Below are 26,474 nucleotides of genomic sequence, written 5' to 3'. Positions count from 1 at the left end.
CAAGGTTGAGTAAGGATAGTGTTGATGTGTTGTGAGGTTGTTAACCATTGTCATAGGGCAACATGTGTACTAACTGTTTAGTGAGAAACTATTTTGATCTGTAAACCTTCATCTAAAGTGAGACTAGCAGCACAATAGGAAAAGCGTAGTCGATGTCACTGAACCGTGCATGCAGAAATTTTTGAAATGGTGTATCTTTGGCTATGTATATTTTCACACACACAAAAAAAAGGTTGAGAAGGGAGAGGGTTGACATGTTGTAGGGTTGTTAACCAATGTCATAAAACAATATGTGTACTACTGTTTGATGAGAAACTGTTTGTTCTGTAAACCTTCACCTGAAGTACAATAAAAAAAGAAAAAAATATATATCCATTTAAAGAAGCTATTTAATATTAAAACAGTTGAATAATATTTGCATTTTCTTAATTTTCTATCATACACATGCCTTATTTTTATAAAATGAAAAAATAATCAATTAAAACAAATAACTATTCTTAGGTTTCATGTACACATTTGACAAGGTTTATAGAGTACGTGGCTAGTAATTTTTTCTTTGCTCCACCCCGAAGATAATTTGCTGGCTTCTGTTTTCAGTGTTCAGAGCTTCTCCACCCAACACTGTTGATGATGCGTTATGACAGAGTCTATGACTAGGTGTTGATTACCTATAGCACAGGTTCCAGGGAATCTTTTCTTTTTTTTTCTTTTTGGAAGGGGGCAGGGCCCAGAAGGTTAAAAATAATAATGCTTATATTGATGAAGCTTATCAAGGGTGCATAGTATTAGGAATAAGGTAACTTTCTCACCTAATTGACAATTCACATACAAATTAAAATGGCAAACAAGGGTAAAATGTACAGAAAGAAGGAAGGTTTGGATGCAGAATTCTTCCACAGGCAGGGGCTGGGGCAATCTGGTTAAAAATGGAATGGAGGAAACTAGGAGCCTTTCTTGAACCAACATTCCATAGAAAGCATATTATCTATACAGTATTTTACTTAAAAATATATATATATATCAGTAAAATAGAAAAGTATTTATTGGTATTTTCATTTACACTTCACATAAGGTTTAAAGATTACGAACATTATTTTGTTGTTGTTGTTTTCATTTGGGTTGGCTCTCTGGGAGAGGCGCCCATGCTGATGGATGTTTTGATGGAGCTAAAGCCCTGCCACACTTTAACCTATCAAGGCTTAAATACCAGCAACCTGTTTTCACCCTCCCCCAAAGCACTTCTTAAATCATATTAGAAGTCTAAAATGTAACGAGAACCATATAAATGTTTTGCAATTTCTAAATGTCAGATTAAGATATGAGTCAAGAATTATGTAGCCAAGTCAACCCTTTGTAGTCAATAAATTTTTAGAGAAAGCAGCATTTCCCCTTAAGACACTGTACACATCAGAGAAGGTATCAGAACAGAAGATTTAGCTTTGGGTGGACTTGCAATTAATTTAATGAATGTGAATTGAGCGATTTCTATTTCCAAGTCACCTTGATAAACCTCAAAAGTTAAAAGTTAAAGCGAAAATTTGGGAACAACCCATATGTTGTTTAGTGGTTGAATGGTTAAATGAACTGTGGTACCTCCATACCACAGAATATTACTAAGAAAAGGAACCAACTTGATACACGTAATAACTTGGATGGATCTCAAGGATGCTGAGTGAAAGAAGCCAACAGCAAAAGGTCACATACTGCATGATTCCATTTATATAGATAGCATTGTTGTTGTTATTATTGTTAGTTGCCATCAAGTTGATTCTGACCGATAGACTAAAATGAAAAAAAAAAAAAAATTATAGGGCTGGAGAAGAGATAGTGATTCCCAGGCATTAGGTACAAGGTGAGTTTTGGGGTGGTTGTGACTATAAAGGGCTGGCACGAGGCAGATTTTAGTGGTAACGGACAGTTTTATATCTTGTTTTACAGACAGAAAGGAGGACATAGGTTAACATAATAATCTGGCTAAGTGAAAGTCAGTTAAGACAGCTCCGATGGAATTTGTTTTAGTCAGCTATTGCTACAGCAACGCTGTATAACAAACACCCACAAGCATCTCAGTGGCTTACAACAATAAAAACTTATTGTTTATGCTCACAGGTCTGCAGTTTGGCTGGGGTGGCTCTGCTTCATGCTGAGATCAATGGGATTGGCTCAAACCTGTGCATTGGGTCCAGATCCTTTCTATATGTCTCTCTTTTCTCCATAAAATACATTAACTGATGTCCAATGCCTACTAGATGTTCGTAACTAGTAGGCTAACCTAGTAAAGCCACATCCTTCTACTCCCTTTAGTTGAATCATGTGTTTACTAAGAGTTAGATATTGTCCCCAAACTTATTTATGCCTGCTGTACTTATTATAGTGTCACTGTGAGTCAGAACTGACTCAACGGCAACAGGTACGGGTACTTATTATTATAGCAGTTAAAGTATTTAGTTAACTTTGCATAATTTGATGAAATATGACTAGGAAAAAAAGTATTGTTTGTATGAAAGCTACATCGTACTCTTTGGAAAAGCTCAATAAAAGTCATTAAAAATGTGGTCAAATTAGATAGTCTTACTTGGTAAATAAAAATTATAAAGATATAGAATGACTTGCACTTAAAATTACTTCCCAAGTTCTTTCAAACATTTTAAAGACACTAAAAACTAAAAATGACAAATTATGTATTATTTAGTGAAGAACAATTATGTGGTACACAAAACAAGCAGGGAGTCAATTTTTTTTTTTAAAACGACCTTGGTCCTACATGAAAATATTACTGAGTTAATTTACATTTACGTGTTTTAAATAAAAACAAACTGTTGAAGGTATATATGTGTTCATTTTCTCACTAATTACATCTTCATAGAAGGTAGAGGACTCTTCTAGGTTCATACCATTCAAAAATGGAAGAAGTGACATTAATACTGCAATCTTCTTTAAAGTGGCCAGTATTTCATGCTACTCTTTGAACTTTGTTCTAAATCCTAGAATCAATGTCCTGCATGTTTTAGAGTCTTAAATAGAGCAAGAGGTTAAATAGTTCCAGTGCCCTCCTTGCTGGTTCTAAATTAGGCTTTCTGGGAACTGCTTTAAATGTTACATGGATAAAAAGCAGTAGTAAACTTCTACTTTGATAGTGAAGACATATGTCTGATCAGTTCAGTTTATCTTTAGAGCAAAACAAGAGGAGATTGTTTCTCAAATTAATATTAATTTAATAGGTCAAGAGTGAATAATTAAAAAAAATTAGTAATTCAACTTACCCTAGTCATTCCCAGTTTTATATCTTTCTTTCTAGCTTGTAAGCATAAGACAAGCTCCTGGAACACTTAAATTTTATTAGCTTTCCACTGTAACATTTTCTTCCAGGCTCACTAATGTGAACCAGGGCTTATTTCATAGTTTCCTTATTAAAAAAAAAAAAACCCATTGCCATCGATTCTGACTCAGAGCAACCCTATAGGACAGAGTAGAACTTCTCCACGGGGTTTCCAAGGAGTGGCTGGTGGATTCGAACTACTGATCTTTTGGTTAGCAGCCAAACTCTTAACTACAACCCCACCAGGGCCCCTTAGTTGGCTTACAGATGACAATAATGGTTATTGCCCTAGTTGTCATTTCAGGTAAGCCACAAGATCACAACCACCAAAATATGTTCCTAAATGGTTGCCTTGCCAAGGGCTTTCTCTCTGACCCAGTACTCCTATGTTTATGTTCAATCCTTTGACAAAAGGGATGGGAAGGGGGTATTACTTACATGAAGCCACTGTTAATATGTCAGTATAGTACTCCAAATAGGAAAGTAAAAGGCCTCTTTTAACTACTCTCTCAACTGTACATTTATCAAAGCAAAGTTTACTCAGTTTGGATAAAAAAGAGGGCTTACCCCGCCGAAGGGGATAAGATTCTGTGATTTCAGATGTGGACATTCCTTAGAGAAAGAGGAGCACAGTTTAAATAATTCCTACTTGGGATGTCAAGATAAGGAAACACCTCTGCAACAGCAACAAGGTGGGGAGTGTAGGGGCAACCTCACTGCTGATTAGTATTTTTCCTAAAGCCTCTTGTGGGCCTGGAAGCAATTTCTAACTGAAAAGTAAGTATATTGCACTTAGGAATATTCCTTCATCAAAGCTATGATTTTACTGTATACCCGTTGAGCGGCGTCAAGGCCCCAGATGAAATCAAAATGGTTCCAATCTGGCAATACTTCAAAGTAACTGAGATTTCTGATTTGAGGGAGTATCCTGGCCACATCCTTGGGCGTTACAAGTACATCATGTCCGCCAGCCCAAATAGCAGTAGGCACTTCCATGGCAGTTAAGTCATACAGTGGGGGACAACTCTGTGGAAGAGGAAAGAAAGGGCGTTCGTAAGAGGAAGAACAATCATAGCAACAGCCAAATTCAAATAGAGAAGCTGCACAGTGACTATCTACTATGACAATAGCTGTCTTAGGCACTATGGGAGATAGGATGAAAACCACAATGGTCCCTACCTTCAAGGAGTTTCGAAAAACTAAGCAAGACAAGATAGCTAAATAAACATCTGTGTACAAAGTAGGGTATATTAAACGCTATAAACCAAAAACCAAACCAAACCTGTTGCCATTGAGTCGATTCTGACTCATAGCAACCCTATAGGACAGAGTAGAACTGCTCCATAGGGTTTCCAAAGAGCAGCTGGTAGATTCGAACTGCCAACCTTTTGGTTAGCAGCCGAACTCTGAACCACTGCGCAACAGGACTCCTAAATGCTATAAAACACTCCCAAAATATAATAGAAGTAAAGACAAGGAAGACATTATTTCCAGTTGGGGGCTTCATTAAAAGAAACATCATTTGGAATGACTCTTGAAGGATGGTTGGATTTTGACAGGCAGGAATGGGGGTAGGAGAGCTTCCTAGGAGGCAAGAAGATTCTGCAGGCCATGGTCAGGAGCACACATGGTCCAGTGTACTTGGAGAACAAAATGTGTGAGCAAGTGCAGTAGGATATAAGGTTGGAAGCAGATAGTCAAGATCTGAATGCCAGTCTAAGGTATTCAGAGATCTTCTAGATGTTTTGGAGGCAAAGCAGGGTTATTTTTCAGAGCTCTATGTTTAGGAAGGATGGATTGGCATCAGTTTGCGGGACAACTTGGTTTGCAGCCAAGCTCTTGACCACTGTCCCACCAGGGCTCCAAATGAAGATATGGAGATAGCTATATTCTCCAAGGGAGAAAGGGAGAAAGCTATGAAGAATCTTGGGAAATGCGGACAATTTGAGAGTGGGGGGAGGAGGAGTAGCCAGTGAAGGAGATAAAGGGAATAATTAAAAAAGGAAGGAAAAATCAGAGATCACTGCCTTATGGAAGTCCAAAGTAGGAGAGTTACAAGGAGACCTGGTAACTAGCATAACATTTCAGAAGGTGAGAATAGGCAATTAAATTTAGTAATTAAATGTCACCAAAAAAACTCAAAACCAAACCAGTTGCCATGGAGTTGATTTCACCTCATGGCAAACCCATGTGTATCAAAGTAGAACTGTGCTCCATGGGGTTTTCAATGGCTGTGATCTTTTGGAAGCAGATCACCAGCCCTTTCTTCTGAGGCATCTCTGGATGGGTTTGAATTGTCAACCTTGCAGTTAGTGGCTGAGTGCTTAACCATTTGCACCACCCAGGACACCATTAAATGTCACTGGTGACTTCAAATAGAGTAGTTATAATAGAAAGGTGAAGTTAGAAACTACATTTCCCAGGCTCAGGAGTAAATGGAAGAGTGGAAGAAGTAGAGACATTTAGCTATTTTCAATATTTAAAAAAAAGAAAATTGATAAAAGCCGAGCAACGGGAAGATAACTTGAGAGTTGCCAGGTTGAGGGAAGGTTTGTTTGCTAGTTTGTTTTTCATAAAGGACAGGAGTTCTTTAAAATAATAAAAGGAACCAGGAAAGAGAGGACGTTAAGAGCAGACAGGAGCAAGGGCAAAGGACTAAGCTAATTTGGTAAAAGAAGAAACTTTCATTTTTCTGAAACAGAAAGGAGAGAATCAGGAGGACAGAGATATTTTGAGGCAGATAAAAGGGAAGTTAAGAAATGGCATTCATTCAACAAATACGTATTGAGTGCCCAGTATAAATGCCAGGTCTCTTCTGGGCGACAAAACATCAGTGAATAAAACTGAGGGAAACACCTGCCCTCACGGAGCTTACATGAGTTAATCCTTTTTTTCTCACAAAAACATAAAGGAGGGGAACAGAGAAGGTGCTGGGAACTTGAAGAGAGAATAAACTGTTGGGATTAGTTACTCTGAGAGAATGTAATAACAATTGACTCCAAAACTTCTAAAATTACCAACAAACAAAACAAGATTTGCCTGGAGCCAGGTAGGACCAGCTAACCGGCGATACATTCTAAGGACATTGACTTTCTGCACATACTCTGGAACTTGACTATACATGATCTTGAGTATGTATGTTTTTGGTTTCATTTTCTTGCCAATGTAAAAAATATACAAATATAACATGCTCACTAAAAGTAACTGAAGAAAACAGAAGTATGTGAAGTCCAAGACGAGAGTTCGCCTTTCCTTTTTCAAGTTCATCTGCTTCCTTCCTCCAAGTCTCTGCCTCTGAAGGTGACCACTTTCACAATATTTTTTTTTCTGGACTTTTCCTAAGCATTTGCAAGTACAGTATATACATTTTTGAATATACAATTTGAGGGTCAGGAGAAAACTTTGGGGATAATAGAAAAGTTCCAAATCTTGATTGTGATGATGGTTACACAAATGAATACATTTCTCAAAACTCATTGAAATGGACACAGAAAATGAATTTCATGATATGTAAATCAGATCTTAATCAAGCTGATTGAAAAAAAAGGAAATATACATAGCCTGGCTCTTGTAGTTGTCCTAAGGACTAACAGAATCATTCATCTAACAATCAAATCCATTACTGAGAAAGGACTGCTCTGAATAAATGTGCTGGGAGATTTTAACTTAATGGGCTTAGTCTGTGCTTAGAAGCTCAGTATTTGCTTGAGTACCAAAATGGTGACCATGGGATAAATTAAAAGTATAGATCTAAATGTACCTATAAATTTCGGTGCATAAAGTTATAGGGGAAAATAATGGTTTAAGATCCAACCCTTTAAGGGTGGATAATACTCTTAATTTTCGTTTGAAATCCTGATTTTTCTCTGTTGATATCAAGAAGTGAATATTCATTTATTCTGTATCAAAATTTTTATGAAACATTTTCTATTATTATGGAGCCATTAAAAATCATGTTTAAAAACCCTCATTAACATTGGTTCTGTCTTGATATGAATGTAAGTTACAAAGCAATATACAAAATTGTGTAAAAGCAGTATGGTGCTGAGAACATTGGAAGAAATACACCAAAATATTAACATACCTTGTTATCTCTAGATGGTAGGATTACAAAGGATTTGCTTTACTTTATATATGTTTCTTTTGTTCCTGAATTTTCTGCAATGAGTACAGATTAAAAGTGGAAAAAAGTACTAACTACAGAAAATTTAATTAAATTTTTAAAAATTAAAAAAAAATCAATGCCAATGACGCCAAATTTCAGATAAGATTCTAACTCGCAAATAATGTCTTCTTATAATTTCCCAAAACCACTATTCTGGGGTCATTCTGGGTAGCTTACCTGGTTGTAGTGACGCATGTTCTCAGCTTCACTTCCCCAGTCATAAGCTCTGAATTCATCAGCTAGGTACAGCTGAAACAAATAAATTTTAAAAAGAGAACATTCAAGCTACAAATCATAAGAACTAACAACAAAATAAAGCTTCTGAGTCAATGGAGGCATGAAAATACCTTTTACCACCTGAAAATGTGGTTAACCGAGAAAGAGAAGCAATGGCCTCCTTTGTTTGACGGAAAGGCTAAGGGGAAGTCAAGATTCCTTACCAAAACAAACCAAACTCATTGCCATCAAGTCGATTCCAACTCAGTGACTCTGTAAGACAGAGTAGAACTGCCCCATAGAGTTTCCAAGGCTGTAATCTTTAGGGGAACGGACTGTCACATCTTTCTCCCAGCAGAGCGGCTGGTGGGTTTGAACCTCCGATCTTTTGGTTTGCAGCCGAGCGCCTTAACCACTGCGCCACCAGGGCTCACTAAGACGTCTTAACCAAAAAATCAAAACCTATTGCCATCGAGTCGATTCCGACTCATAGCGACCCTATAGGACAGAGTAGAACTGCCTCATAGGGTTTAGCTGGCGGATTTGAACTGCCGAGCTTTTGGGTAGCAGCCATAGCTCTATAACCACTGCACCACCAGGGCGCCCAGACTCCTTAGGAGGAAGTAAAATCCCAGGTATTCCTCTGTCTGTGGAAGCCTCAGCTCTCCTGGGCTTTCTCAGTTTACCTCTTGCTTTAGCTTAGGGTCTATTTTACAAGCTCTGGCTAATGTCACCTACTTGGTATCCACCAAAATCTGTGCTCGCGCTTAAAAGCCAGGGATTATTAGAGCATAAAGATGGAGACCAAGGACAAAACAAAAGCTAGCAGCTACGTTTCTTAGAGTAGGCCTGTTAACAGGAGTAACTCTGTCTTTTAATGTATAATGAAAATTATGATTGGAATGGTTTTCCATGACAAAGACTCTACCTGTTTTATATGCAAGATGTTCTGTACTGATGATCCGGTGGGAGCATGTGACATATACACATCCATTCGACTCTGATGGAAAACAGCAACAAAACATGTTACAGCTAGAGTGAATCACCAATCCAAATATATGATGCCTTTCAGGAGCAGAGAACAAGCGTATTAAAAATTAATAAATGAGTACTGGGGTTTTGGTGGTGGCAAAGCAGAATCATCCAGATAAATATGTATTCATGCCAGACACTTGGATGCAAGTAAAACATGGGCAAATCTGCACCAGCTCTGAAGCTGTGGGAAATTTTGCTTATTTTGAAGTAGAGGGAGCAGAATGGACATTATGGAGAAAAGCAACTAGGAGAGGTGCTGTGTGCAAGTGTGCGTGTGTGTGTGTGTGTACGTGAGTGTAGATGTGTGTATGTGTGTATATTTGTATGTGTGTGTGCAGGTGCATACACATGCACTTACATGATCACAGACCGGTAGATCAGATCTAGATTTCAGGTCTTACTTTGTTAATTATAAACTTTGTGACTTTGGGAAAGTTATTTAACATCTGTGAGTTTCTGTTTTATTCATCCAGTAAGTGAGACATAGAAAAATCATACTACCAACTTGCCAGGCTCCTGTGGGGATAAAATAAAATATTTGAAAAAAAAAAAAAGCTAAAAACCAATCACTTCCATATGCACTGTACTTCAATTTTTGTACATTTTACAGACTAAAAATTATAATTTTTATATTACAAAGATTATAATAGTAATCATAATTCTAGGTATTAGAATATAGTGAAACTCATCAAGCAAAACTATTGAAAATCATTACTTTTGAATAAGCGGGCTTTGAATAATGGTTTTTCATAGTTTTTAGTCTAATACAACTTAGCCTTTTAGGGAACACGGTAGGGCAAGCTGGTGGAGAACAGTTATCTTCTTTGGGACTAGTTTCACAGTAACACTCCTATTGGCTCCTTTTTGGAATATGGCAGAGGTAACTATTCAACTCATCACCCATCTGTCAGTTTGTTGTACTGTGTTGGCTTGCATGTTGCTATGATGCTGGAAGCTATGCCACTGGAATTTCAAATACCAGCAGGGTAACCCATGGTGAACAGGTTTCAGCAGAGTTTCCAGAATAAGACAGACTAGAAAGAAAAGACTGGCAATCTACTTCCAAAAATTAGCCGATGAAAACCCCGTGGATCACAACAGAATATTGCCTGATACAGTGCTGGAAGAGGAGCCCCAGGCTGGAAGCTACTAAAAACACACAGTGGCCACAACAATGAACTCAAGCATGCCAACGATCATGAAGATGGGGCAGGACAAGGCCACATTTCCTTCTGTTATACTTGAGGCCACCATGAGTCAGACCTGACTCCACAGAGACTAACAACACCTATTCAGCCACAGTAGCCTGCAAACGTAAGCTCTTTTTTCCTCTCCCCCTCACTTTTTTCTCTCCCATCTTTTCCTTTGTCTTCATTCTCTTCCTCTTTGTTGTTGTCTTCTTCTCCTTCTCTTCCTCCTTCTCTTTTGAATTCTAAATAACAGGAAACAGAGCTGATGAAACAGGACTGCTGCTTCTTCACAAGAAGTTAATTCCATCTTCTTCCTGTATTTTCCAGCTTAAGTGGTTAAGTTTTATTTGAGGTCAAAATCATCCACAAGTGAAGGGACACATGAAATACGTTCAATGCCTGCATCTGCTTTTCTACGTCTAGTATTTTATTTTTTAAGGCATTGTATTAATCTGTCTCCATACTCATGGTCCACTGAATACCTGATCTATGTGCAGAAGATCTCTGATTTTAAGTGTATAAAATATGCCATATGAATTTATGCAGTAAAATACATACATCAAAACAAATCAAAGGAAAACTAGAATTTCTTAAATTATTGAAAACTCTCATAATCATTATACATACCATATTCATATTTTTCTTGTTGGATCCAGCCCATAAGGACATAAATTCACTGCATATCACCCAGAGTATTTTATTGTTGCAGATTTTGGCAGAAGGTGGCTTCCCTGTCTTATCTTCTAAAAATAAACCTCTGGTGCCAACAAGAGCCTGTAAAAGTAAATATATATATATATGTGTCTGTGTGTGTGTGTATTTTTTCAAGAACTATGTTCAGACTTCTTGACATCCTCTTTATCCCTGGCATGAGCCATACTTGGGAATATATTTGTATCTGCTGTTTTGGTCAATGAGACCAATTTATTCATGAAAACTGACTTATGACTCCATCTCCAACCATGGAAGATCATCAGCATTATTTACAAAAAGATTGCAGAAAGGACACTAAGCCCCAAATTTACTTCCCCATGGTGAAGCTTCCATGTATTCTGTCCAATTAGAGATTGCCAACATTTCATATTTGTCATTTATTGGCAAGAAAGGTGCAACAATTTCTCCTTAAGTTCGGATATTACTTTGAATAAGTAGGAAAAACAGAGTTTTCTCTATTGCCTATCAGCACATTGGTTTTATATTAGTGTCCCAGATTAGCTAGCTCTCATGCTGTAATGTAGAGAATGGTGAACTTAAGGGAGGGGCCGCCGGACAGAAAAGATTTGATGATTTGTTGGAAGGACATGGGCAAGTAAGCTGGAGTGGGGATCTCTGGTAGGGGGCCTGGAGCTTCTGGGGCTGCAGATAATTCTGAAAAATCTGAGAATGGAAATGAAAGGGAGATGGAAACAGAACTTGAAATGGCAGGAAACTTGAGAGCAGGTAATAAAACACCGAAAGAAGCCAGTGACATTCTTAGCCTCAGACCTGACCTATCCATGCAAAACAAAATATATACAAAACTGACATATTTAAAGATAGGTGTGTCTGCTTCTGAATTTAATTTAGCAAATTAATCTGCTCAACCCTACACAAAGGTAGAAAACATTCAAAACTAATTGATGTCAATAAATGTTGAAATAGAATTATCAACCACACAAAAAGGAAGTTACTTCTTGTGCTTACAGTAAACAAAACACTAAAACTGGTATCAAACCAATCATTAGGCCCTATGGAAATTCTTCTTTGTGCTAGCTCACAAATAATAATTTCCATTCCCAGCACCACCACTCAAAAGTAGGACTTCATATTCTTAAATGTGAATTACTGTGATTCCTTAACTGATCTCCTTGACTTTATTTTAGTCCAACTCCAGTTTATCCTCTATCCCAAATGGAATGGGCAATCTTGGTAAACTATTATGTTCATTGTGGCAATGACTTTTTTTTTAGAGAAACAAAAACAGGGAATGGGGGAAATTCTTTCAATGAATAAAGTCCAAATCCACAATTGGCAGTTAAATTACTTTTCTAACTCTTGGAAAATAACCAATAAATATTTGAATGAATAATTGAGCTTTAAGACAGGCTTTGGAATCTTAGCTTTAGTAAATTAGTACAAGCTCCCATATGGAAAGGGGTATATCTGCTAGGTTCAAATAACATCAAAGTCAGGGGCATTAGTGGTCGTATGTAACTCGAAGAGTATCTTCCATTTGGGCATTGTGAATCCATTGACTTACCTGTTTTGGATTGAATTGTGTCCCCCAAAAATGTATGTGAACTTGGCTAGGCCATGATTCCCAGTATTGTGTGGTTGTCCACCATTTTGTGATCTGATGTAATTATCCCATGTGTTGTGAATTCTAACATCTATGATGTTAATGAGGGAGGATTAGAAGCAGTTATGTTAATGAGACAGGACTAAATCTACAAGATTAGGTTGTCTTTTGAGTCAATTTCTTTTGAGATGTAAAAGAGAGAATTGAGCAAAGAAGAGAAGGACCTCATGACCACCAAGCAAGAAGAGCCAGGAGCACAGCACATCCTTTGGAACTAGGGTCTCTGTGCTGAGAAGCAACTAGACAAGGGGAAAATTTACGACAAGGACTTTCCTCCAGAGTCGACAGAGAAAGAAAGTCTTCCCCTGGAGTTGGCACCCTGAATTCCGACTTCTAGCCTCCTAAACTGTGAGAGAATAAATTTCTGTTAAAGCCATCCACTTGTGGTATTTCTGTTATAGCAGCACTTGATAACTAAGACACTGCCTAACTGTCACAAGAAAACTTGTGACTAGACCTCATACTGACATAGCCCTCAGCTCATCTAGAAGTTCAGGTGACATATATTCGGCTCTGCTGATGACTTAGTATATTAAATTGTGGATGGGAGCTGTAGGCACTAAGATAAAGACATACATGCACAAGGGTGCACACACACACATATAAGCACATGTTCACAGAGTCTGATTGCTATAGGTTTCATCTAAATTTTCTACTTTTACTTTATAATAGATTTTAAAATAATAAGGATCTGTGATAGAAAATGAGATCCTCAGATAAATTGTGGTGAAAGGGGGTGCTTACCTTGATTATGGAAGTTGGAAGTAGAAAAATACTGGTAAAAAAGCCCGTGGGATATTTGAATGAGACCACAGGACCCAAGGCAAAATTCATTTTGATTCTTTGTGCCAGTTCAGGCATGGTGGAAAAGGCTACAAACCCTGAGAGAACAGGAGACAAGACAATTTTGTAAACATTAGAAATACTTATGCGATACTTCTACTAACAGAAGTAGGACTCTGCTTTGTTATTTTTATCCTTCCATTGCAATGCTATAGGGTCTCTGCAAGTCAGAGTTGACTTGATGGCATCCGGTTTGGTTGGTTTGGTTAGTACAATGATCTTGGGGATGAGTTGGGAAACTCTTCTGACTTGTTCTGCAAAGATGCCTTTAGCCCTTTCTACTCCCATGTTCCCAGTTTTTCTTATTCTCTCTATGGACAATTTAACCTGGTTGAGGAAGCGGAGTAGCTGATGGGGGAAAGGGGAAGGAGAAACTGTCAAAGCAGCTACAGCTGGGTGAACCGTGGACGACCTTACTTCCCTGGCGTGGGGTAAATGCTTGCAGTGTTGTCATTTTACTCCCAACTCTGACATGCCAGAATGAATCACAGAGCTTCTAGAAATAGTCTGTTCATGAGAGATGAGCCAATCAATCCTTTCTGAAGTATCACCCATATCATCCAGTTATTCGGCAGGCTTCCTTTTTCACAGTGGAATGAGAGCTCACTCTCCCAGGATTTCACTGGATGCTTGCCAATCCTTCAGACTCTTTCCTGCTTCCAAGATGAAAGACCTGCCCTGGGTCCTCTGTGGTTACATCCACTCTGTGCTTTCAGCAATTACACTGCAAACATTTATAAGCCTTGGGAGGATGAGGAAGGAGACAAGCACAAGACAGGGAAGGGCATGGGAAGTATCTGTGTATTTTGGTTCCCTCATGTGTCTCCTTCAGGAGCCTCCATTAATGTGTGTGTATATCTGGATCCATAGCAGAGGCTCTTTGCTGAAATTCTTGTTGAAATGTTAAGAGGGCCTTGGCCAGAAAAAGAATAACTAAAGTATTTGGTTGAGCAATTGATACAAAGACTGCAAACCAGGCTTATACTGATACTCCCACTAGGCGGTGTTTGGAAGTGTGTGCGGATGAGTTTTTGGGTGGGCACTCTGGGGAGCTCTATTGGCATTTAGTGGGCTGGGGCCAGGGTTGCCAAATGTCCTATAAATAGTGAACATTTCCCTGCCCAAAATGCCAATAGTGTTCGTTGAAAAATGTCATGTCCTAAATGCAGTGTAGAGCAATGATGATCAAGTTTCCTATGCTTTCTTTGCAGATCAGATATAAGAGCATATCTAAATCTTACTCATTTTTCCAGACCCAACTCAAGACTTTCCTCCTCCATACAGTTTCTTCACAGGGCCCAAGCAATCCATTGGTGAAGTCAGACTGACCTGGTTTGAATCTGTGCTCTGCATCTTATGTGCTAAGGGACCTTGGACAACTCAATTTCTCTGAACTTCTGTTTTTTCTTCTATAAAATAGAGATAATAATAGTAGGAAAGTTCTGAAGATTAGAGGGAAATATTGTGCAAGAGGTCCTGAACACAGGCCCTGACACATAGTAAGGGCTCAATAGTGTTAGCTATTAAAGTATAATTATTTGGCTATTAGTGACATTTTTGGGTCTCCCGTTAGTATTTGATATTCTTTTAGTATATGCTCTCTGATACTGTCTCTTCCAAGAATTTAAGCTTCCTAAGGATCAATATAAAGCACTGATCAACATATGCTTTCTATTGAGGGTGATAGTGATAATGAGAATATTATAAGAATATTTATTGTCTCCTGCAGTTTTAATTATTTTAATTGAAAAATTGAAAATTTTAGTGGAAGATCAGTAACAAATTCAAAATTTCATTATTATGAATTCTTCTAAGTTTTTATTTGGTGCTAGATTATAAATTTCTTCCCAAAAGATCTAGGCAATCTTTAAAAAAGTAACATTTCAAAGAGCAGTGTCTTGAAATTTAAAAAAAAATTCCTACATAGTGCTTACATTTAATTGCTATGCCATACATATTAAATCACATGCTAGGTACATAAACCCAGCCGATCTATTATAGTAAACTTTTGTATTCTGACCCACAAACAAAATATATCTATATCTTTTCAATTTGTCCAAATATAAGCCCTACCCTTTTATTTTTAAAAAATCACAGGTGAGTGGTGGGGATGGTATGACTGATGTATATTTACCACTTCTTGGAGGATATTTCAAGGCATTCAGCTTTACATTTTCAGCTCTGAGGGAATCTAGAAACTTACTCTTTGGAATTATTTCTTTGGATTTTTGTCCATACTGTTCCTGAGAAATTGCATCACCATTACAAATGTGGCACTGTGACTAGAGATGCAGAAAGGTTTGCCTTACATATTCACAGCCTCTAGGCATGTGGGAGGCAGGGAGTCTCTCTACTTAGGGCTCTAGAGTATCTGCCCCTCAAAGGACAGAGAATTAAAATTGCCATGCAGGGTCACTATGAATCGGAATCGACTGGACAGCACTGGGTTTGTTTTTTTCTTTTTGGTTTTCAAATGGCAGTTACCCTATTCCAATTTAATGTGAACTCTCTTGTAAGACTCTGATAACATTTGCCCTTGTAAACATACCTATTGTAGTGCCAAGTGAGTGTCCAACGAAATACAACTTCTCCTGACCAGTTTTATTTACAATGAAGTCTATTATTCCTGGGAGATCATATTTGGCCATTTCATCAAAACTGCAAAATAAAACAGAGGTTTATAAATACAACTAAGTTCAAAACTCAGAGGGCTTGCTCACTCCTCTTTCTTACACTCAGAATTCTGTGCTTCTACTTATTCAGTGTGCATTTCATTATTTATCCAACTAAACGTGGTTGAGGAGCCCTGGTGGTGCCATGGTTATGCGCTCAGCTGCTAACCGAAATGTCAGAGGTTTGAACCACCAGACGCTCTGCTGGAAGAAGACGTGGCAGTCTGCTGTCTTAAAGATTTACAACCTGGAAACCCTATGGGGCAGTTGGACTCTGTCCTATAGGGTTGCTATGAGTTGAAATTTGATGGCAATGGGTTTTGATAATCCAATTAAATGTAGGCAATTGTAGCTTTTTTTAGCTGAGTTTATATATTTTACTTTGCAGTAAAAGGAATGGATTGTAAAACTTGTTTATAGTATCTGAAGTTCAGTCATATCAACCTTTCTCTTCACTTCCTTCCCTTGGATTTCTTTCTCTTCTCTTTCCCAATCTATTTTACATGCCTCTACTGAGCCCTGGTGGTGTAGTGGTTAAGAGCTCAGCTACTAACCAAAGGTCAGCAGTTCAAATCCATAGGCACCCCTTGGAAACCCTATGGGGCAGTTCTACTCTGTCCTATAGGGTCGCTGTGAGTCTGAACTGACGCGACAGCACCTAACAACAACAACATAAGATCGCTTTGAGTTGGAATCAACTCCACGGCACACAAAAACAACAACACCACTTTTGACTGAAGGAGCCCTGGTGGTGCAATTGTTAAGGCTTGGCTGCTGACTGATAGGTTGGCAGTTGGTACCCATCCAGTGTCTCCACAAGAGAAAGACCTGGCAATCTGCTCCCATAAAGTTTCCAGCCTAGATGTCTGGGATCTTAAAAGCCAGCAAGCAGCCATCTAAGATGCATCAATTGGTCCCAACCACCTGGAGTAAAGGAGAATGAAGAACACCAAAGACACAAGGAAAGTATCAGCCCAAGAGACAGAAAGGGTCACATAAACCAGAGACTTCATCAGCCTGAGACCAGAAGAACTAGATGGTGCCCGGCTACCACAAATGACCACCCTGACAGGGAACACAACAGAAAGTCCCTGATGGAGCATGAGAAAAGTGGGGTGCAGAACTCCAATTCTAGTAAAAAGGCCAGACTTAATGGTATGACTGAGACTGGAGCATCCCCAGAAAGGATGGCCCCCGGACTGTTTGTCAACCCAGAACTAAAACCATTCCCGACGCCAGCTCTTCAAAGATTAGATTGGACTATGGGACATAAAATGATTCTTGTGAAGAGTGTGCTTCTTAGCTCAAGTAGATACACGAGACTAAATGGGCAGCTCCTGTCTGGAGGTGAGATGAGAAGGCAGAAAGGTTCAAGAGATGGTTGAATGGACACAGGAAATCAGGGGTGGAAAGGAGAGCAATTACGGTCACATACCAATGTATATATAAATTTTTGTATGAGAGACTAACTTGAATCATAAACTTTCACTTACAGTACAACAATAAAAAAAAAAAAAAGATTGCAGCCTAGAAAACCCTATAAGGCAGTTCTACTCTGTCACATGGGATCACTATGAATTGAAATTGACTTGATGGCACCTAACAACAATAACAACAATTTCTAACTTAGGCCCCTGGGTGGCACAAACTCTATGGAGCACAGTTCTAGTATGTAACACATAAGGTCACCATGAGTTAGAATTGACTTGATGGCAACTAACAACAACTTTTGACTTGCCCGTGAGACTTCAAAACTCTTAGGGTCTTTTAATATCCAGCTTTGGAAACAGGACACGTTGTACATCATGGTTCTGCCATTTGCTAGCTGAGCAGCTTTTGATAAGTTACTTTAATGCTCTGAGCCTAAATTTTCTCATCTGTGAAATGAACATGATAGTGCCTGGTTTGCAGGGTTGCTGTCAAGATTGGCTAGTATGAGAGAGATGACTGGCTGTTACTAAGCACTCAGTCAGATGTGGCTATGGTTAATATTGTAGTCCACATAGAGATGTATTCAATATCTACCAGACTCCTGTAGAAGTGGTTCCGCTTGCAGTAATACAAGAGAACAAAAAGGACCGTATATAACATTTAGTTGAGTCAGATACCCTATGAGCCAAAGGCCTGTTGATAAAAAGCACATGTGAGGAAATTTCTAGATTGATACTCCCAATGATAAGAGAATTGTTGTATTATCTTAAAGTAAGCAAGGTTTAAGCTCCTAGCCAAGGACTGGTGATACAAAATTTTCCTGGTGCTTGCCCTTGTCCAAGAGCTCTGACCCTTACAATTTAGTCTGTTCTAATAGGTTTGGTTTTAGTTAGGTCTTATCCTCTCAATTTGTCAGTGGTTGCTGAATATTTCATTAACATGACACTGTGTTCTAGCAGTAAGGTTGCAAACCAACTGAGAGCTTAGGATTGAGGAAGGGAAACACGCTGTGGGCATTGTCATGCCTTGTGGCGTCAACAGAAAAACGCTTTCACTAAAAGAAACAGTCAATATATCAATAGAGTCTTTTCCATTGTCCATTCACAAGATTTTTAAAACTTCATGTTTTTTCTTCTGAACATTATTCTCTACAGTCTCAACCACAGTTTTTCTGTATAACTATAGTACTGACACATAATATCTTTGCAAAATTGACTGGCTACCCAGGAGAGAAGACTTGTAAAGGCATCACTAGAATGAATATAAGCTTCGTGAGGGCAGGGACTTTGCCTTGTTTACTGTTGAATGTCCATTGCCTAGAACAGTGTATACAGGCAGTACCCGGATTTCTAATGAGTTCCGTTCCTGAAACTGTCTTTAAGTTGAATTTGTACATAAGTTGGAATAGTTAGGTAAGGTTCTTATCTAACATCAGTCAAATGTTTGTCTTAGTATATAAGTAGTATATACTGTACTTTTCTAAGCATAAAAAACATTAAAGAAACACTTCCAGATACACTAAAACATCTTTAACATAATAATACAGTAATAATAATAATAATTTTTTTCTATAATAATAATGTTTTGATGCACATTGCAAAGTAGCGCCCGTTGGTAATTACAAACCATTGTATGTATCTCCAATTTTTAATATAAAGGCTTTACGGGGATTGGTTCATAACTATGGGTTGTACGTTAAGTCAGCCTGTATAGCAGATACTCAATAAATATTGATTGAATGAATGCATGCGTTGGTCATGACAGATTTCTGGAGCTGTCCCTTTGGACAAACTTATAATGTGGTTCTATAGAGTAGAGTGTTAAAATCTTCTTGTTAAAATGGTAAAATTTGCCTGTGGGTGAATCAGTGCAAATCAAAACTTCTTGCTGTTTCTCTCCTTTGAGATGTTAGTAGAAACTGTAAGTATCACAGATTATTATTAACATTATTATTTGTAAAGAAATTGCCTTGAACTTTCCTCATGATTTTTCTTAGATACAGCTTACCTAAAGGCCCAGAATTCCTCTTCAGTCACTGAGAGAGTTTTGTGTCTTCTTGACCAAGTGTTCCCCCGACTGTTGCCCATCCATACATCGTAACCTGCATCTGCTAGAAGGAACCCAAGGCTGCCGCTGGCAAAATTCTCAAGCCAAGAGGCATTGTCTGCAAACAGGGCATGCTGCAGGTACACAACCGGTCGGGGACCTGGACGGGGAGGGGAAGAGAGACAGAGAGACGCAGAGAGAGAATAATTCCTGATAAATATAGCATCTCAGAAATATGATTAACACACACACACACACACACACACACACACACACACACACACACACACGGGAAAAAGAAAAAACAAAGAAGAGTGTTCACTTCTTTCCTTTGTCATTAGTGTAGAGCATTATAATCCCTGCTCTGTACCTTGTTAGGTGGGTGGCTTTGGGAAAGTTACCTAACTCCCTTAAGCCTCAGTTTCCACATCTGTAAAATAAGGATTATCAAAATAGCAGCTACTTTATAGAGTTGTTGTATGAAATTAATGAGATAATGCATGTAAATCAGTCAGCAGAGCACCAGGTACAAAGTATGTGCTCAGGAAATGTAGGTTACGTGATTAAATCTTTATCTTTTCCCAGGAGGAAGAGAAGGTGAGTGTTAATGGGCACTGATCACTTCTCCATCGAGCTTCTATCCAAAGTCCCGAGGGAGAGAGTATTTAGGGAGATGAGAAGAGCCAGAGTTGAAGGTTGGGGCACTATCATTTAACGGTTAAGAGCACAGGCTCTGGTGTCAAGCTGCCTGGGTTTGAATCCTGGTTCTGTCACTTGCTGTTGTGTGACTTCAGGCCAGTTTACATAATCTGCTGGGCTTCAGTTCCTTCATCTGTAAAATGGTGACTATTAATAGTACCCACTCTTAAGGTTGCTGGAAGGTTTATCCGATTTAATTCATGTAAAGCATTCATGTACACCTAATATCCTGTTGCCGTTGAGTCAATTCTGACTCATAATGACCCTGTAGGACAGAGAAGAACTGCCCTATAGAGCTTTCAAGGCTGTAAATCTTTACGGAAGCAGACTGTCACATCTTTCACCCATGGAGCGACTGGTGGTTTCGAACCAATGCCTTTGGTTAGCAGCCAAGTGCTTTAACTACTGTGCCACCAGGGCTACTGTACACCTAATGGTTTTTAACTCCAAATCTTGCTAAAACTTCCCCTCCTTAAGCAAAAATTTTCCTATAAAGATTTTGTCCTTTCATATTTCATAAAACAATACACCTAATAAATGGTTTTTAATTCCAAATCTTTCTAAAACTCTCCCTCCTTAACCAGAAGTGTTCCTATAAAGATTTTCTCCTTTTATATTTTATGCCTGTTATTGCCAGATTTAACAAACAACAACAAAAAGAAAAAGCAAAAAAAAAAAAAAAAAAGCTAGGATGCCTAGTTAAATTTCAGATAAACGATAGATAACTTTTCAATATCAGTATGTCCTAAAATGGGACTTATACAAAAAAGTATATATGTTTATTTGAAATTCAGATTTAACTGGGCATCCCTTATTTTATCTGATAATCCTATCTACACCTCACTCCTGTTTTTCCTTCTGAAACTCTTGAATTACAAATTCTTACGGGGAATTTGTCTTACTGTCTTATAGGGAGAGAATGTTCAACAACATGATTCTAGCTCCCACTGAGCGTGGGAGAGAAGGTGCAGCCTGCACATGGTATGCTTGCTGTTGTTAGTTGTTACTGAGTCAGCTCCAACTCCTGGCATATGCAACTGTCAGTAAATTATTTGCCACGGAGCCTTGGCAGGTAATTTGTGTACTCTTATCTTTCCCTCTTCAGAAGCTTTGCAGTTATTATTCCCCTTTTAAGAAATGTAATTTCCCTGCTTTTGCATGGCTGGTTCTTTCATATTCCAGAATTCAGGTCTTCTTAACACCCTGTCCTTTCATTACATAAAACATCTGCCCTTTAGGGCAAACAAAGCCTATGTGGATGTTAAAGATTTCATTCCCAACAAATTTTCAGAAATCCCAGTTATTTAACTTGCTTTGTTATCCTACAGAGGAAGTCCCGTTGATTCTAGTGGGGACAGGAGGCTCTTTTGGGCTGCCCCTTAACCAACTTCATACAACCCAGCAAATTTTGTTCCAACAATGAAGAAATCCACTTTCCGGGACAAGGCAATTTTCTACATGAGAAACCAGATGTCAGTAATGAGCTAACAAAATGTAGGCTCCACCTTTGCATTTACATCTAGCATGCAAGCCTGATCTTAGTCAACAAGATCGGTCTTGCCCTTTGTTTTTTTAGGTTCTTGCCTGTCTTCACCAAATTTGAGGGGAGGGAATGAGTGAGCCTCCCTGTTAAGCATTTAAAGACTAATACAATCATTCAAACTCATTTTGATGAATCAGTCACTCCCTTGAGGAACAGCCAGCAGTGAATTTTGGTCATACTCAGTCCTCTTTCTCAGGAGAGGTGTGTGTCGTACCTGTGCTCCTAGCATCTCTTCGCCCACAGGGAATTCTGTTGACACTGAGTATGTACCCATCTTTAGTGATGACGTTATACTCCTCACTGGGGTAGCCATTATAGGTGATAATTTCACTCTGCCCAGTAAAAATATAAGTGTTAGCTGACTGTCTTCTGTAAAGGATATCAAAAGGAAATAGAACAGCATTGGTGTGCACTTATTGGGGTGAATTATCTGAAATTTGTAGTCCCAGGCAACTGTAAAATTAATATTGTTTTGATAAAAATAAGTAGAATATTAGAAAATGTCAAATAATGGGAAATACATATATATATGTATATATGTGTGTGTATATACATACACATGTATAAATATTTGGGTAAGGAGGAATTTTAGTATTGGCCCATTAATTCTCACAAAGCTAAATTCTCAAGCCAATTGACTTTTGAAACTACTCTTAGTTTAAAGTTAACAAAACCATAGTCTTGTAGAAGGCATTCATATATACCATCCAAATGGTTTAATGCTCTTAAAATATAAATTTAAAAGCTGGAGTGATCTATAAAAACACGATTCTGTTTTTTGTTATTAGAAAGTGCAATTTATTCAGCCAAAAGATCAGATCTACCTAGCTAGACTCTTGTAGAGATGTTAAAAACCCCCTGTGTTTTACCGGTTTTCTTATCAGAGAGTTTCTGCTGTAACAGGACCTTTGATGATCTCACCACCAATTAATCCTGCTTTACCTGTTGCTCTTGGGAATTTTCTATGACTTACAATATTCATCCACACTTCAGGATTCTCTTCCTTTTCCAATTGAAAGTATCCACCACCATTTACAGTTCCACAAATCAAACAGGTTGTTGCTAAAAACAGCCACATCATGGGAATGCCTGGCATAAAACATTTAATATTCGCAGATTAATTTTGTCAATCCAAGTTGATTAATGACATGAAAAAAATGCCCTAACAAAAACTTCAATAATACTCTGAGAAAGTATGGAGTGTACTAACTTGGAGTACTATTAATCTATTCTTACACACAGAAACTGTGTTGATGTAGTCTGGTTCTTAAAATTAAATGAATTTAATCTAGTAAGGAGATTTTTTTGGTTTTATTTTGATCAAAGTTTTTAGATTATTTTATGTCATTGCTCACCTGTGAACTGCCAGGATGCCTAAAAAATTCAATGGCAAAATTTTCATACCGCAGCAAAATGGAAGGGTGGAGCTGTTTCCTAGTCTAGCCCAGTATCCCATAAAACAAATAACAATGAAGAGATGAAACTTCATCCAAACAAACAAGCTTATGATCAGTTTCTAGCAATGTGACTATTTCTCTCTTTGGACACCCAAAGGCAATTTTTCACATTTAAATGTACAGTCTCACTCCCTTGCCATGGTTATAAACATGTCTTTTCAAAGGCAGGCTGCTGACAATCACAGTTTGCTTGACATAGGAGTGGTGCAGCCAGTTGGCCTCAAATTGAAGTCCAGCTTCACCACAAACTTGCTTTTTGAACTTGCGCAAGTTATTTAATAGCTTTGTCTCTTGGATTTCTTGTTGGTAAAATTAAGATAATAATATCACTTACCTCACAGGGTTATTGTGAGGATTAAATGGCATAACATTGTAAAGCCCTCAGCACAGTGTAAGCTCTTAATAAATGCTTTTCACTGTTGTTGTGAATTCTAAGAATTAGCAGGAGAGCAGGATCATTGAATGTCAATTGTAACCAATAAATGATTGACTTCCAAAATTCAGAGTTTGCTTTTGAGGCTAAATCACTTTTCATACATTTGTTGTGTGGTTGAAGATGATTTTATGTCTGTTAAGTGTCATATAAATCTGCAATCTTTGAAAAAAATAATAGCTAATATCTATGGAGTGCTTTCCTTGTGCCAAGCACTGTTCTAAATACTTCACAGATTTTATTTAAAACTCATGGAAATTCCATGAAATAGGTACTATTATTATCCTCTTTTTATTAGTGAAAAAACAAAGGCTTAGAGAAATTTAAGACCTGCCCCAGGTCACAGAGCCAGCAGGTGACAGAACCACGGTAAAAACCCAGGTAGCCTCAACGCAGAGCATTTACGTCTTCCTGCCATTCCACCCTACCTCCCTATTGTGTTAAATTTGGACCTTACCCAGTTAGATGAGCTTCCTCTGTTCCTGAGGACTCCGTTTTAAGAAAGTCTGAACTTTTGCTTTTGGCATCAGGCTGCAGAATGACATATGGTTGCGGTGACAGTTAGAAGGTAGAGATACGACAGACAGGAAGCCTCTGGAAATGAGGAAATGCTGCCTTGTAACACACCTAGGACGTCTTCCTGACACACCAAATACCATGATGCACCTGCAGGTTGGGAAATAGTGGTCTCCATGAGGCCAAATAACCAGTTTGGCTGAATCCTTCATATTTAAACTGAGTATCTGTCACTGTTGGGAAGGCTCAGCAACACTTTCAAACCAGTGCATCAAATGGGGAAGTAGAATGTACTCAGGATCCTAATGGACATAATCAGAGATAATAGTATCTGCCTTCTCAACCCCACAACATTACTACCAGGGCCAAATGAAGCAATTCACATGAAAGTGCTGTATCAACAACATAGTGTGTAGGGATGTGAGTAATTGTAATTAAGTTGAAAAGCAGACAATTCTGACTTCCAACTCTTGAGTCTAGGAGATTGGAAATCGAATGACCCACAAACCAAAGGGATTTGGCCTACTGCCAACTTCGGCAACAACTGTTGCGTTACTGACCCACAAACTACTTAATCACTGCTTTAAGCAAAGTAGAAATCAATGCCTGAGGAGAAAATGAAGCCCATTTAGCTCCATACCCCACCTGGGATACCAGACAATGGAGGCATGTGTGCCTCCATCTTTTATTTCACTTTGTGTACCTATAGAGCCTAAGCATGAACTGAATCCCTTTCATCCCCCAGCATGAAGAAGGCAGGGAAAAATAAGTTGCTACTCAACATGATATAGGAGTTTCAGTTCTATTAGTTTGGTCTGATCCTCAAATCCTTTCAAAAACAAAAGTATGTTCATATTTGTCCAAATCTTAAAATCTGTTCCACTTGAGTATGGAAGTTCTGCCAATTAAACAAATGCAGAGTAAAGGGAAACACTCAACTGGTTGGAAAAGGTAGAAAAGTTACGCATCCTTCATACTCATTCAGCCTTTGATGAAAGACTCAACCATGCTTTACCCTGATTGATGGTACCTGGCATAGGTGTGTGGACTAGCCTGGAATCTCTCATGGATTATGACTTAAAAAAAATCCCTTCTAATGAAATTTCAATGAACTCCTCAGAGAGTTATAGGAAATGCAGTGTTATTATTAATGTTTAAGTCTTGCCATGACTTCATGTGGAAATAGCATGAATATAGTTCAACTTCTTAGACCTTTACAGATTATATACTAGCTCAAATACCAGAAGAATTTCTGCACCACTGACTTCTCATATTTCTTCTACAACTTTGAGGGTTATCGGAATAATCTGGATAATTCTTCCAACTTTCCATTTCTTTTGCTTGTACAGAAACAAAGCTGTATCACATAAATGAAGTAAACATTTTCCACAATGTTTTAATCATTCTTCTCATGTAAGCTTGCTATTTTAGTAGATATTCAATACATTGGAATGAATTAAAATGAAATGAATTGAAAGGTCTTCCTAGGCCCTGGGGAATACAAATTACAAATGATAATCCCTAGTCTCTACAAACTCATATTTTTCCTCTACTTTTTCATTAAACTAGATGACATTAAATCTAGAAAGGGATCTTGGGCAAAATGTAGCCTAAGGGACAACCTATCAGAAGGCCTGTGGTTTTTCTGCTATCTTAATCCAAGCATCAGATTTTAGCCTGAGCAGATTGTTTCACAATGTCTGCCCATTTGATTTTCAAGATGGCTGAAAATACACAGTTGAACAGAGATCATTGACTTTGGAGTCTGTGAAAATGATCTTTATTTTCCTGTCAACCTTCTAATTCAAAACGCATTTGCTATTGCAAATGTTTAATCTTTCTTTTGTTGGCTTATTTGCTTTTTCTCTCCCCAAGACTGCTTTTTCTCAGTACATTGCTTTGTTTCAAAGGAGTCACAATTATCCCTTGAAAATAACTCAAACTTGAAAGATCAGGCTGCAACCAATAAAATAGAAACTAATAACAATTTTGGAACAAGGAATAATTTGATCCATTATACTTTTGAGACAAATAGTGCCCTGGAGTAAAAGACTTTGGGATGTGGAAATTGTCCCTTGCTCACTAGGTAATTTATCTAATTCGTTCTGCATACTGAAATTCAAACAGGGCTCACTAGAGCCAAGAATTTTTATACGTGAAAAATAATTAACCAGCACATTTGGCTTGAGGAAATCACTTTAAATTACATTTAAAATTTACATTTGTTTTATCCATAAAGCAAAGTTGGCAATGCTGTTAATATCTATAAGGGACAATGTTGTTTTTGAGATTACCCATTAGAATGGGGCATGTTCTCTTTAGTGTTGGTGCCAGTGAATTTCTTTTTCAGATCCACTATACTATACCCATCTTCAAACACAGTTTAGCTATGATAAAGAGATAGAAGAGAGAAATGACAAATAAAAAGTTCTATTTATCATAAATAACAAATATTTATGGTTTAAATATTGAAAGTTTGTTCTGTAAGCCTTCATCTTAAGTGAGAATAACAGCACAATTGGAAGAGCGTAGTCAATGTCACTGAACTGTGTAAATTTTTGAAATGGTGTA

At 38.1% G+C, this 26,474-nt stretch overlaps 1 protein-coding gene across 1 annotated transcript; it reads right to left on the bottom strand.

The window, feature by feature from the left end:
- Positions 1-4,111: 4,111 nt before the first annotated feature.
- On the bottom strand, positions 4,112-22,578 carry LIPN (lipase family member N). The gene is made up of 9 exons (XM_004369908.1): positions 22,471-22,578; positions 21,712-21,829; positions 19,217-19,415; positions 15,655-15,764; positions 13,008-13,144; positions 10,553-10,699; positions 8,629-8,700; positions 7,662-7,733; positions 4,112-4,345 (listed from the first exon to the last, which is right to left on the bottom strand). The coding sequence occupies exons 1-9, from the start codon at positions 22,576-22,578 to the stop codon at positions 4,112-4,114; spliced, it is 1,197 nt and encodes a 398-aa protein (XP_004369965.1).
- Positions 22,579-26,474: the final 3,896 nt, after the last annotated feature.

This window comes from Trichechus manatus, unplaced genomic scaffold (assembly GCF_000243295.1).
Source record: "Trichechus manatus latirostris isolate Lorelei unplaced genomic scaffold, TriManLat1.0 scaffold00007, whole genome shotgun sequence".
NCBI lineage: Eukaryota > Metazoa > Chordata > Mammalia > Sirenia > Trichechidae > Trichechus > Trichechus manatus.
The sequence above is the reverse complement of the archived record's forward strand: the minus strand, read 5'-3'. Positions and strand labels throughout refer to the sequence as shown.